The sequence below is a fragment of the Poecile atricapillus genome, chromosome 2 (assembly GCF_030490865.1).
Source record: "Poecile atricapillus isolate bPoeAtr1 chromosome 2, bPoeAtr1.hap1, whole genome shotgun sequence".
Lineage (NCBI taxonomy): Eukaryota > Metazoa > Chordata > Aves > Passeriformes > Paridae > Poecile > Poecile atricapillus.
This window is the reverse complement of record NC_081250.1, coordinates 41,581,927-41,596,134: the sequence shown is the minus strand read 5'-3', so window position 1 is coordinate 41,596,134 and position 14,208 is coordinate 41,581,927. Positions and strand designations below refer to the sequence as shown.

Here is a 14,208-nt window from a genome sequence, read left to right as displayed (position 1 = left end):
GACACACACACTTTAGTGGAACTGTGCTTTTACACAACAAACTGAAGAGAATGATTATGGAGTGGTTCAGATCATGTGACTTCTCAGTTCTTGCCTAATCAAGAGCCAAGGGGAAGAGGAATGAGAGGGAGGAAAATAAGAATTCAATGGATTCTAAGAAAATCAGTCATTTGGTTGGAGGAGGAACCAAAAAACCTTTCCAAAGCAAAAGACTCAGCAATTACTTACCCATAAATAGTATGTGAACTGCAGTGCAAAAATAGCTATGCCTTCATTGTCAAATGATCCTGCTACTGATCGGGATATGTAACCTGGAACTATGGCAATAAAACAGGCAGCTAAAAGCCCTGCTCCCTGGTTCCACAGTTCTCTGGTGAGCAGGAAAGTAGAAATAGCTGTAAGGCCGCTGAAAACTGGTGCTAGAAACACACATACATCTCTTATATGGACTGTCACATTAAGCATATTTAAAATCCAATGTATAAGGCCTGCTGTCACCATCAGTCCTGGGTATACCTACATGGAGATAAAAACCAAAACAAACCAAAACACTAGGTTATTACAGAAAACTATCATGGTAGGCTTGTTTACATAGAACTTGCAATGAAACAACAATTTTTAAGCTGATATAAGCAGTATTAGCATAAGATAATAGAATTATTTTCGTATTACTTTAATCATGTTTTGACAACACAACTGAATACCCTAGTCTCCTTTAATTTTATCCAAATGCTAACAATAACATATAATCTACTTCATAAATGAACGAGCAGCATACAGATAATATCCCATCTTGCTTGACCATTTATCATATAATGAAAATAATTCATCATTAAGGTATGGAAGCACAAATCAAAATCTGCATGAGATTTTCAGGCCACCTATCAGTGTTTAAAGGAAAAAAAACAAACAAAAAACCAAAATTCTAAGACATCAAGAAGAAACCCAAAATTTCCCAGTGATATCCATTCTCCTTTAAAATACACCATCCTATTCTTTTACTTCTTGGTAACAATGGGGAAAGAAAATGTGCTTCAACAAGATTTAATTTTTTGACATTGAAAAGTTGATGGCCAGTCGATTGAGCACTGTATTTTTGCCAGGTATCTACAGACAACTTTGGATATGAAGGATTAAAACAAAGTCCTGTAAAATTGAATTAAGATGTGCTCCAGGAAAGGTAGCACAGGCTTACACAAATCTATTGAATCCACCATAGAATAGTGGAGAACTTTAGAATATTCTTAATAGGAATTCTACCTTCCCACATTTATCAACATTAGAAAAATCAATACAACCTAGAAAAGTTAATATGTACTTCACCTGCCTTAGTTTCTTTCAAAAACTAAGAAGGGCATTGTACTAAATTAAATTAACAGAGGACTGAACGTTCCCCTGCATATACTTCAGTTCTTTTTCGTAAGAGGTTTTATTTTGTTTAAGACAGGTATGGAAAACATGCACTTACATGCTGCACAAAGAGTGCGCCGTATCGCTAAGATACTAAAACAAATGGTGATCTAACTGCTACAAAAAACTTGTAAATGCCCTTAAGTGGTATGTATGATCATTAAAAAGCTTTAATGAACTTTCACACATTAAGAAACACATGACTGCATCACTTAGTGTTACTAAAGCTATTCAAATGAATTATTTTTGCATTCTGATTTGATAACATTGTTTTGTACACCTTTTTTGTCTTGTAGCTTACATTGATACCAATCTTAACGAGCCCTGATGCTTCATACAGATGTCACACTGATCTAATTTCATAAGGTCTTCTCCCAGTGAAATCCTAACTCTTTTCCATACATACATGAAGTCTACTCAGCATACATCATTGGATTAAAACCTGTACCTTAAGAGATTTGGGTAATTAGTTTTAAAAAAAAGTTTTTTAAAAAAATATTTTTCTTTTTTTGATTTTGTATACCAGAATTGCAGGAGTCATAATAGCCTTATTTGTTACTATTAGAATTTTATATGTAAGAAGTTCTGTATCTCTTGGTCACAATGTGCTAATGAATAAAGACTAAGGCATGTTGACTTACTTAGTTTCTGCAACAAAAAATTAAAAACATCTCAATATTCCCTCTGCAGCAATTTGACAATAAAAAGCATATTTTATTAAGATTCTCCATTTATCAATGTCAAATTTGTATTGAAAGTTCAAAAAACTTCCTGAAAAGCCATCTTTAATTATTCTTTACTTATTACATTTATTTTATTTTAATAAATGTATTATTACAATACTTACAGTTCCACCTACTATTCTTCCTAGTGGATACCATGCTCTTTCATCAAACCAATTTAAAAATTCATAAAACCCATGAGATGCAAGATGATGTGTTGATCTATAGTTAAACCTAGAAAGAAACAGAAGAAGGATGAGATAAAAATCAAGAACTTTAGCATCTAATTTACTATGTAAGTACAGTGGTCCTCTCTAAATCTGCACAGTTTTAAAGTAAATTAGTAAGTTCTCAGACACTAACAACTATATTCTCTTCACTTCTACAGCCGGTGCATATACCACAGATGACAGCTGATAGTTTTTAGTGAGTTCATTTTTGTGTGTAAGCATTAAAAGACTTTCTTTCATTCTGATAAACACTGGTTATTTTTTTTATTCCTCTCTAAAACTACTCATTTTCAAATATAGTCTATCACATGCAGTCAATGCAAGACTTCAATTCTGAGACAGGATAGCTACATGCTACATTTGCTGCTACCCTACTTCATGTAAAATTGACAGGTGACTCATTCAATAACAAGCAACAAGAATCAGTCTGTTTGTTCACACTACGAAACTAATGGGCTTCTTTCAATCAGCAAGAATTTACACAGTGTAGAACCTCTGTAGATGAAGTTTCATCTTCAAAGTTTGTACATTCTCTGCTGCAGAGAATTTCTTGTACAACAAAAGATCTCTCATGCACACCTTCAGCTCAGTCTTCCACACTGTATAAAAACCATTAAAAAACATCAACAGACTACTATTAAGGCATTCATCTTCTACCCTCCTGGCACAAAGTATCTCAAACATCTGATAACAAAACTTTTTAACTATTAAAATGTCCATTAGATCTTGAAATTAGGTATCAGGCTGCAAGAAGCACTACAGTGCATGTTATCCTAAAACAGCAACTTTTGTGATCGTTCGTTCAAAGGCCAAACTAAAAAGGCTACAGATATTGAGAATGTGAAGCTTTGTACAGGAAAGTTTAGGTAGAGAAAATCCTAGGTGAACACAGCTTCTGAAACAAGCAATATTAACAGAGCCTTAAATTCTAATTGAATTTCAGTTAACTATGTGAAACTCATTAGTTAAAGAAATATTAAAGATTTTATTCATTAGTTAAGTTGACTAAATGGAATACTGAGACAGACAGAAGGTTAGATGGGAAAACCACCATGAAAGACTTCCAAAGACATTGCTAGAATTCAAGCCTGGAGAAGTCTGTGTGTGTTTTTCTTTTTATCTACTTCATGGAAGCATCACCTTATATCAGAAATATGCATCCCTTCTAACAAAAATTGTTAAACTAAATCAAATTATTTTGCATATCTAGGATTCCCAAAATATCACAGGTTTACTTTGAACCAATTCATTTCCACAGAATAAAGCTAAGGTCATTTAGGACTGCAAACCCCATCAAATTCCTAATTGTTTAATCAGTACAAGTAATATCTGAAATAAAGCTATATTGAGGTCATGAGCATATTGCTTCATCCACACAGAGGAAGAACAAAAATAACTGAAATTCAGGTTCAGATGTCAGCAAATTTGCATGTTTCAAGTGTCTGACCTATCACAGAATCAATCAAATGATATTAAAAATAAGTAAATAACAAAGAGCGAAGTACTTTCAGGAACACGCTCTTACATCTGTTAAATGAGCAGTTATATAGGATACATTAACTGATAAAACTGTGGCCTTTCAAAAGTCATTAGTCATGTTTATATAAGAAAATTCACACGAACATCAGTCATTCTGACCTAGAAATCTTTGATTCAAACAGCAATGTGACATTGGTTTTTAATAAGCCTACAACTATTCCCATTTGACTGGATTTCTAAATATTAATTAATTCTCCAGTTCTGAACTGTCAACTCTAATGTGATTTCTGAAATGCTGTACCTGTAAAATTAGTCTCTTATCTTAGTATAGCAAGGTCTGTTGTTAATTTGTTTAGTGCCAAGTTCCTGCAGTATGGTATATAACAAACCAGGAGCTTCATATTGCACAGGACATGTAAAATCCATCCAGCTACAGACTTGACTGAAAACACTGAAAACCCACGCAGTACTGTTATCCTAGAACTTTAAAAAGGGAACAAGAAAGAAGTTTACTAATATGGATTATTTTCGGATTTTTAAATTGTACCTTAAACTCACAGAGGCTACAAAAGTATGACTGATGTTTACTTTTACAGCATCAAAAGATTAGTTAAACAAATGAAATAGGCAAGAAGAATACATATTGACATTCTCCTCATGTTTCCAAATAGCAAAGCTTCATAACTGACTTCAGAAGGATGTGAACAATTGTCTTGAGCTTTGGCAGCATCCCATTAAGTCTTTAATAAGAATGAATTACCACTCAAAATTGAAATGCAGTGTAACAGCATTTTACTTCTACCACTTCAGAGGTAAGAATTTAATCTTCCCTCCTAATATACTCTTAGACAGACACAAATATATTAGCCCTTCTTTCAAAAAGTGATTTTTTTTTTGCCACAAATGAAAACATGCAGTGACAATTGGGCATGTCTTTACAGCAGAAATCACTGGCAATATTATAGGTACATTTGTTTTTCACTGTGAAACTACCTGTGAGAAAAAGAATCAACCTTCTAGACACAAAAACAACAAAAAAAATTTAGAAGCTTAATTCGGCACCTCACTTTTGACTTAAAAAAAAAAGTGCCCACCTCACCTCCCACTAGATTACCTGCAAACAAAAATAAGTTAAAATGTCAACATAAACATATGCACACATCAGGAAAAGTGATATTGTATATCAAAGCCAGCTTCAGGCATGGACAAACTGACAGCAATGAGCACCAGACAAAAGTGTAATTTAGCAATCATATGATGATGCCAGTATTATGCTCTGATATCACTTAGCCCTTCACAGCACTTTTCTCCTTTAGGGACAAGCCTGAACCTTGTGAAAATGTTTCCCTTTAAGCTCGAATGGAGAGTGCTGCTAACAAACAGCAAGCATCACAAACCAGTCACACCTTTTTACTATCTTGGTACTTCTCAAACTGTGCTTGAAATGCAGCACGGTGGTATTGTATTTCTATTGCAATGCTACCACAGTACCTGCAGCTATGTATAGGTTTCACAGGGGTGCAAAACAGCCCTGGAAAATATTAGAAAAAACTGCCACCTTTGCCTACACCTGCATCTGGGATATTCAGCGGCTGCAGCTGAGGGAGGAATCAGAACGGAGGCAAAACCAGCCAGTGCTGGGTAGGGGTTGCATGTCAGGTTTGGGGGTCACTGCCTGCCACAGTTCTTCCATGTGCAGCAGCAGCAGCAAGAAGAGGCAACATTTAGGGTTTTTATCCAGCCCTCCTTCTGACCCACTCCATCTTATCCAAGGAGACACTGGAACTGAAGTACACTGCTGGTCACACTGACTAAACAGTATGCAGCACAAACCAGAGCAAAGGACAGGATCCCTTTTCTGCCACACTCAACCCTCACATCCATCTGATCTTGAGGTATGGAAATAGATTATCCATTTCCCAAGGTTCCACCTCATCCTCCCTCACCCCCTTGAGGCAAGTCGATTTGAAACAGGCCTGAGAAGAATAAAGAACAAAATTATGTGAAGCACACGTTAATTAAATACTTAGCTAGAAAAACTGAGTTAAATATTCAAGTTCTCAGTCCATGCTGTGAAGAAGACACACACATGCTAATAATCAGCTAAGGGCATGACACCACGAAGCGTTGACTTATTTTAGTTGATGGTCTAGGAGGAAAAGTGATGCTCTGCTGTTCTTGCCTCTTTCTGTCATATCTGTAGTTTGAACTCTCTCCTCCTCCAAGCTAAGTTTTAAAGGAATAAGCAATCCTAAGTCTTCGTACATTTCAGAATTCAAAGTCCCAGCCACCAAAGTAGGCTGGTATTATAGTTTGAACCTTTGGGGGGAATGCTCTAATGATCACCTAAGCGCTCTTGTGTATGGTGCCATTAATTTTGTGGCACTGTTGGAGATACCTACATTACAGCTGGTACAGCAGTCAACTGGAGATAAGTTAATAGAAATACTGTTCTCATTTCATATATTTTAACATACAGACTATAAGCAGCAACAGCAAAATAACTGAAACAGAGGCACAATCTTTTTTTTCAGTAGCAACACTAATTTAGAAAGCTTAACTAGGCAACTTGCAAAGCAAAGACTGTGAAGTTTTCACTTATATATTATGCACTGTTAATACATAATCTTAACTATCTGTTCATGCTTAGGTTTGATTTTTACTCCTTGCTATGAACTGCCTTTTTGATGACACAAGGCAATACTGTAGGATGATTACTTAATGCTAGTCACAGCAATCACTCTCTATCCAGGAGCCAGAGAATTCTCCAGCACTTCACAGCAACAATCACTGCTATATTTATAAGGAGACATCTTTGACGTTCCCAGGTTTAGTATTTCCTTGACAAAGTACTATTTAAGGTGAGTATTAAAATAAAATTCAGCCTACTGAGAAATAAGAACATATAGAAAAGAACAGCACACGTACAGCAGTGCAGTTACTTCATCCAGATCTTAACAACACTTAAGGCAAATTACACTGACAGCAATGGAACTCATTTGACCCTTCCATTCCAAGAGAGTGCAAGATCAGTGTGCTGCTTCTTGTTGGAATGGTGACTGTCTAAATCCCAGTCAATTTCATGCTATTATTGCCCCATCATCTAGACTTTTTATCCAGCATTTTACAGCCATCTGAGAATATGTAATCTCCTTACAAGCAGAATCTGTTGAAAATTTTCTAAGCCTTCAATTATAAAGGCTTCTGTGCTCTAAAAGTCTTCAGCTGCAGATGCACAAAATTTTCACATCTGCAAATTCAGAAAAATGACAAGATACAAACTGTGAACATTACAAGCTATCTGAGTAATTCTAGGAGTCAGTTTTTAATGCAAATGTAGATTACAGAATCAATTCGGCCATACAGAATCTAATTAGAGATGGCAAGTCTAGATTCTTGAAAAAGATAGCTGCATATTGACTCCATATCCAACATATTCTTTGCATCCAAAGGAAGAATATATTCAGCAACACTTTACAGAAAATCTAATGAGAAACTTCAGTAACTTCCATTGAAACAAAAAAACATAGATACAGTATTCCAAATTAAATTTTAAAACACCTGCTTGCCCACAGACTATACTACAAGCAGAACATCCTGCAAGTCTCATTCTGAGCTCTGTATCTGCAAATGAGCAATTAACACAATGAGTTCTTTAAACAAGAACAAAGGTTTTAAACAAAAAACAAAGGTTTTTAAAATGGAAGTGTAGCACACATCAATCACATAATGAATTCAAGGCACTAAGGAAGTCTTTCTCATCATTTTTACTTCTGTTGCATTTATAACCTTGGTAAGTATGTATGGACATTTAAGCCATTTTCAAATAATCAAGATTAGAATTTTGGAGCAGTTATACCTACAGGCAAAAGTACTTATGACACATAAAGAACCTTTCCTAGTGCCCACAACCCAAACCTACGGTGTTAAGACTTCACTGTAAGACTGGTGAAAACATACACCAAGCTCTACCTCTCATGTGTAAGAACTCATGCAATAAATAGAGAATGGTCCTCTGTTTACCTGAGCTAAAAATGACATAACTGCAAAATGGAAGAACAACCAGGCACTTTTATTTCAGAAAAATCTCACATTCCTTTCTTTTTAACTTGCATTCATGTCAGTGGAATGGTTTTATAAGGTCCTAAGTCTAATGCATACACTATATGATTTATCCCTAATTAGCACATTTATATATATTTTAAGTCCTTATGCAACCTTTTTTTTTTTCCTGGAATTTCTATGGATACACACCTAACATGGTTTTATGTAGAAGCTGTTACCACTTTGCACACTCAAGCTTCTGTACCTCAGACAGCAACCACCCAAGGTGTCATGAGCACATGAACTCTACCCCATCTTTCACAAGCAACACAGAACAGGTTTGCACAGTTCTTGCTAAACTTGATTGAAAGATGATTATTAAGACAAGTCCAGCAGAAAGAAAAAAAAAAAAGCTTTATCTGGTGCAGAGTTTACTATCATCCCAGGTCTGAGGGTTTTAGGGGGTTAAATATGCAATTTTTGATTGTTTAGTCTTTACATTTTTATATCAAAATATCTGAATATGTAATTACTCTTTGCATTCTGGGATAATATCAAGTATTTGTGATGGCTCCCCAGACTGCCCTACATTTAGAGAGGCTCAATTGATCTGTAGGGGTTTTGATGAAAGTAGGGCCATTTGAAAAGAGAAATACATATCCTTCAAGTTGACTGTCAATCACAAGCCTTTGACAAAATAATTGGCAGCAGTACTGCTGTTCTGAGTTTCTTCAGGTTCGAGGCTGGTCATGGACCTGCTCCTGATTTCAGATTTCATAACTCTGGACAAACCCATCCACACAGAAAAATTTGGCAAAGGCTCTCTTGTTATACTAACATAAGTAAGAATGATGATGTAACAAAATGCCAGGAGTTTTGCAGTGATGTGACCACCTAACTTCAAAAATGATGGAAATTTTGAGTCAAAGGAGGAAGAAATTTCTGTTCCTGGAATCCAGCTGAGAAACAAAACTTCCCCTTTTTGTCATATCTTTAGAATATGACAAAAGAATAAAAAGAATAAAAAAATAAAAAGAATAAAAAGACAAAGAATATGTCTTTATATGACATATCTTTACCCTGAAGGTAAACCGGGAGAAAGCCAAGGCAGAAAAAAAGGTGGATGACAAAGTCAGCAGGGCACCCATTTTTTCAGGCCCAACATTCAACTAAGCTCAATGGAAATCCTGAAGAATACCAGAATGTTTATAGAATAACCATTAAGAATTACCATTAAGAATATCAGAATGTCCCCAATGTGTTAAAGAAGGATTACAGCCTTCCTACTGCCACTACTTGGCATGGTATTTTCCCTGCCTGCAATAAGATGTTACGCTTAGCAAGTGCTAAAATCAGGAACTGCACGCTGCCAGTAGCTTAATGATATAAAATTCTACAAGAAGCATACAGTCACTCAGCTTCTTCAGAGAACCCAGGGCACCTTCAGTATTTTTGCTGAGAAACTGTGAGCTTTTGAGAGCACTCCATGATCACAATTTGTATTTTTCACACAATATACCACCATCTGAAACCACGATATGCTTCCCATCACCACTGTAGTGGGCGTATATCTGTCTACAACTTCAGACACTTCCCCTGATGCCTATTAGGTTTTTTATTACTTTTTCTGTCTTGCTTTTGAACTATGCCATATCTCAAGGCAAATTATTATGAAAAGCACTGGTTTTATCAATATTAAAAGGCATACTTTTCCAGTGAATTCTGCCATTCATAACATGTAACAACATTTTAAACCTAAGAAGAAAGTGATGATGACGTTTTTCTTGGGACAGTCAAAATTCCCAAGCAGTTTCAAAGAAAAGATGGAAACAGAATCCTTTGAAAATTTTACATGCAAAAACGGAATACTTGTTTTCCTTTTCATGGACATGCACTTTACCCCAGACACCCCACACTACAACTGGCATCCAAATTGATTACAATGTTGGTTCTGTACCTTTTGACAGCATCAGCTTCTTAGGAGGCATCAATTCTCTCTTCAATACAGTATTAACTACAATAAACTCAAAAAACCCTATAGTGCTATGTTTGTTTCTGAGTAATCTTGGGCTACTCTGTGGCACAATAAGCCTTGTATCCTGCAACTCTGAAGGCTTTGCACTGAATTTAAGAATATGTTCAAAAGGGTGTTTTTCCAGATCAGATTTGTGTTGTACTTGTTTTAAACATGATGGAGACAGCTTAACTCCAAGGTCTTCTAAGTTAAAGGCTGATACATGAGGATCTGCTTGGAAGGAAGGAATTAAAAGGCTATTAACTGAACAATATATTTTAAGAGCAAAATATCCTTTCTCTGAAAAAATTGGTACTAAAAATCAGTGAGATATACATGACTGCTTCATAAAAAGTAAAAGGGAAAAGAGGAGAGCTAGCTCCCAAGCCACTTTTTTCACCATCTCCTAGTACAGAAAAGCAACCAGTAACACCTAAGTAACTACAGTGGACTCCTATTAAACTGATCCCAAAAATACCTGTTATTTTGTAGCAAGATCTAATATGTGCACAGAAGTGAATACTAACTTTTGTAATAGTCTGAAATATGGACTACAACAAAAGAAATTTACTATTCATTGCAGGTACTTTAATTCTATTTTAACTACTTGGAAGTATGTGGCACAACCTTCATCTCTGTTACATAATAACATCACCTATATACTACAACACCATGGCAATCCAGAAAGTACCAGCTACACCCAAATTGCATTTGAATCAACTTCACTTCCCATTAAGTGAAATTTAAGAAATCAGTCTGGATGCAAGACGGCCTAGCAGACTGCTTCTACCCTGTAAAATACAAGTCATGGTAAAAAGTAAACAGGACCCTTAGAAAGGCTCCAGATCCCTCACATCACAGATGATATTTAAGCAGTGACAATCTTATTTCTGGCAGAACATTTAACAGTTATAGCACCATAAAAGAGCTTTAGCAGAACTTATTTTGTACAACACTTGACAGTCAAGAGTCTGTTACTTGAACTTCTTTGTAACATGACAAAGGATAAATCCAGCCAGAATCAGACATTAGATATCAAACCACCCTGTACAAATGTCAACAAATGGCAACGTAAGGTTCTTTAGCCTACATGAATTAAAAGTATCTACAGTGTTGTGGCTGCACATCTAAGTCAGCTTAGCAAGTTAAAATAAGGTAGCTTTTCATCCAAAAAATCCTTACATATTTGCTCTTTAGTAGATTTCTTAATGCATCTGCTATTCTTCTTCCTGCATCTAGGTTGGTCTCCCTTGCCTGAATTCTCTGACTATACTTGCTTTTTATTGGTCTCTCTGTAGGTAGATCATGTTTAGTCCAAGAATCTGGATCTCTCATAGTGCACCTGTTGAACTCCATCTGTTGCCATATCAACTTACTGACTTTTTAATACAATAACTGCTGAGAAAATAAAAATTGTTTCAGAGTGGATAATACAAAACATCATCATAGCAGAACAGACATGGTCTAACTTGAAGAATTTCTGTCCTGTGATTAACACCACGTTAAAGACCTAATTTTATTTAACTTCAATATGTCTGCTCAAATTCTGCTTAACCCTTCAGTAACCTGGCATTACAGGTTATTGAACACTGACACAAACATTGCATTCCCAAGGACTGTAGAACCGATCAGACAATTTTCACCTGTGGGTATGTATGTATATAGATAGAACTACCTGCAGAACAAACCAAGCAATACACACAGGGTTTTCAGGAACCTAGAGACAGATATAATTATGCCCTAAACAAATAAAGCTGACAAGAAAAATGCATGAATAATGCCTTAAGTGCAAAAGAGTAAAAAAAAGTATTTCCAACTCTAGGATGCCTTGTACTAAATTACACATGCAAATTTAACTGTGGCAGTTATCCTTCAACTAACCTTTGCTAGCTAAAAGGAGCACAGAAGCGCTCCTAATCCGCTTCTGTCCACAAATCAGACAAATAAGCTTGAATCACAGCTAAAGCAAACCACTCTAAAGATGCCATAAAAGACAACAAAAAAATGCTTCTATAAATAAATCAGCAACAAAGGGACGGCTAAGGAGAACCTCCGTGCTTTGCTGGATGTGGAAGGAAACCGTGACAAAGGATGAAGTATCTAATGCTTCTTTGCCTCTGTCATTTACAGTAAGAGCAGCTGTTATTTGAGTACCCAGCTCCCTGAGCTGGAAGGCTGGGATGAGAAGCAGAATGAAGCCCCCATATTCCACGGGGAAATGGTCAGCAACCTACCGCACCATTCAAACACACATGAAGCTGCATGGGGTCCACCCAAAGGTACTGAGGGAGCAGGCAGAAGTGTTCACCAAGCCATTTTCAATCATTCCCAGGAGTCCTGACTAACCAGAGAGAGACAGTAGACTGAATCCAGCAAATGTGATGTCTACCTACAAGAAGGGTATGAAGCAGGATCCAGGAAACTCCTGGCCTGTCATCCCCACCTTGGTGCCACAGAAGGTTATGGAACAGATCATCTTGAGCACAATCACACAGCACATACAGTACAACCAGGGCATCAGGCCTGTAAACCCAGGATGGGTTTACAAGGGGCAGATACCTCTTGATCAACGTTAATCCTCCTATGACAAGGTGACCCACTTAGTGGATGACGGAAAGACTGTGGATATTTTTCATGTAGACTTTCCTGCAGCCTTTGACATCATTCCCATAGCATTCTGGAGAAACTGGCTGCTCGTGACTTGGATAGGTACACACTCTGCTGGGAAAACAACTGCCTGGATGGCCAAGCCCAAAGAGTGGTGGTGAACAGAGTTGCATCCAATTGGCAGCTGGTCACAAGTGGTGTTCCCCAGGGATCAGTTTTGGGGCCAGGCCAGTTTAATTTCTTTATCCATTATATGGATAGGGAATCGAGTGCACCCTCAGTCAGTTTGCAGATGTTGGGTGTGAGTGTTGATCTGCTGCATGGCAGGAAGGCTCTGAAGAGGGATCTAAACAGGCTGGAGTGCTGATCCAAGGCCAGTTATACAAGGTTCAACAAGGTGAAGTACTGGGTCCTGCACTTGGATCACAACAACCCCACTGAACACTGCAGGCTTAGCGAAGAGTGTCTGGAATGCTAAATGGTGGAAAAGGACCTGGTTCAACAGCAGCTTAACACGAGCCAGTGTGTGCCCAGGTGGCCAAGAAGGTCAATGGCATCCTGGCTTGTATCAGAAATAGTGTAGCCAGCAGGACCCAGGGCAGGGATTGTCCCCCTGGGCTCAGCACTGGTGAGGCCAGACTTCAAATCCTGTGTTCAGTTTTGGGACAAAAAAAGAACATTGAGGTGCTGGCACAAGGCCAGAGAAGGGCAGTGAAGCTGGTGAAGAGCCTGGAGCGCAAGTCCTATGAGGAGCAGGTGGAAGAGCTGGGTTTGTTCAGCCTGGAGAGAAAAAGGCTTATAGGGAAGTTTCACTCTCTGCGACAACTTGAAAAGAGGTTGTAGCCAGGTGGGGGTCAGCCTCTTCTCCAAGTTAACAAGTAAGATGACAAGAAGAAATGTCAAGTTGCACCAAAGGAGATTTAGATTAGGTATTTGGAAAAACTTCTTCACTGAAAGAGTTGTTAAGCATTGGAACAGGCTGCTCAGGAAGTGGTTGACTCACCAACCCTTGAAGTGTTTCAAAAAGGTGGGACATGCCAGTGCTGGGTTAATGGTTGGCCCCATTGCTCCAAGAGGTCTTTTTCAACCTAAATGATTCTATGACCTAAACCATTTTAATTGATTTTATTCTGAAGCAGATTAAAAGTATCCACATGCTCTATTAATACAGTCCCAAAAGAAGGGATGATGGCCCCTAGCTAAGGGTGAAAATTCCAGCTGTTTGCAAGGTGACTGTATATTCTCACACTGGAGCAAATTAATGTGGGAATAGGATATCACCAATAAAATAAACAAAGACCAGGAAAGTAGCTGAAAACTGAAAGTGGCCTTCATCCTTCCCCATAATACACAGAGTTGAGTTTATTTTTCTAACTGTATTTTGCATTCAGATGTTTCAGTGTCTGATTTAGTCTCAAATAAGCATGGCAAGCAGAATTTAAAATGAGTTATCAACTACTTCTATTTTATATTTTTCATACGGTTTCAAGTAAGTCTAAATTAAAAAGAAACCCTAACTTTCCACTGAATTTAATGTAACCTGTTAAGAATTGTACTTAATGGTTACCAGTGTTTCTTTAAAGACTATGTACAGGAAATACAAGCACAATAACAAAATGTTATTTGCTTTTTAGCACACAGAAATGCTAAAGATTAAGTGTACTGTGATGACTGTGGTACTCAGCATTTAAGACAGTATATA

At 37.1% G+C, this 14,208-nt stretch overlaps 1 protein-coding gene across 1 annotated transcript in view; it reads right to left on the bottom strand.

The window, feature by feature from the left end:
• STT3B (STT3 oligosaccharyltransferase complex catalytic subunit B) overlaps window positions 1–14,208 on the bottom strand; it is a 51,536-nt gene that overhangs the window by 26,374 nt on the left and 10,954 nt on the right. The window contains exons 2-3 of the mRNA XM_058830691.1: window positions 2,258–2,366; window positions 229–516 (exon numbers count right to left, since the gene is read on the bottom strand). Of these exons, the coding sequence (XP_058686674.1) occupies window positions 229–516; window positions 2,258–2,366 (397 nt within the window). The remainder of the gene's footprint in view (window positions 1–228; window positions 517–2,257; window positions 2,367–14,208) is intronic.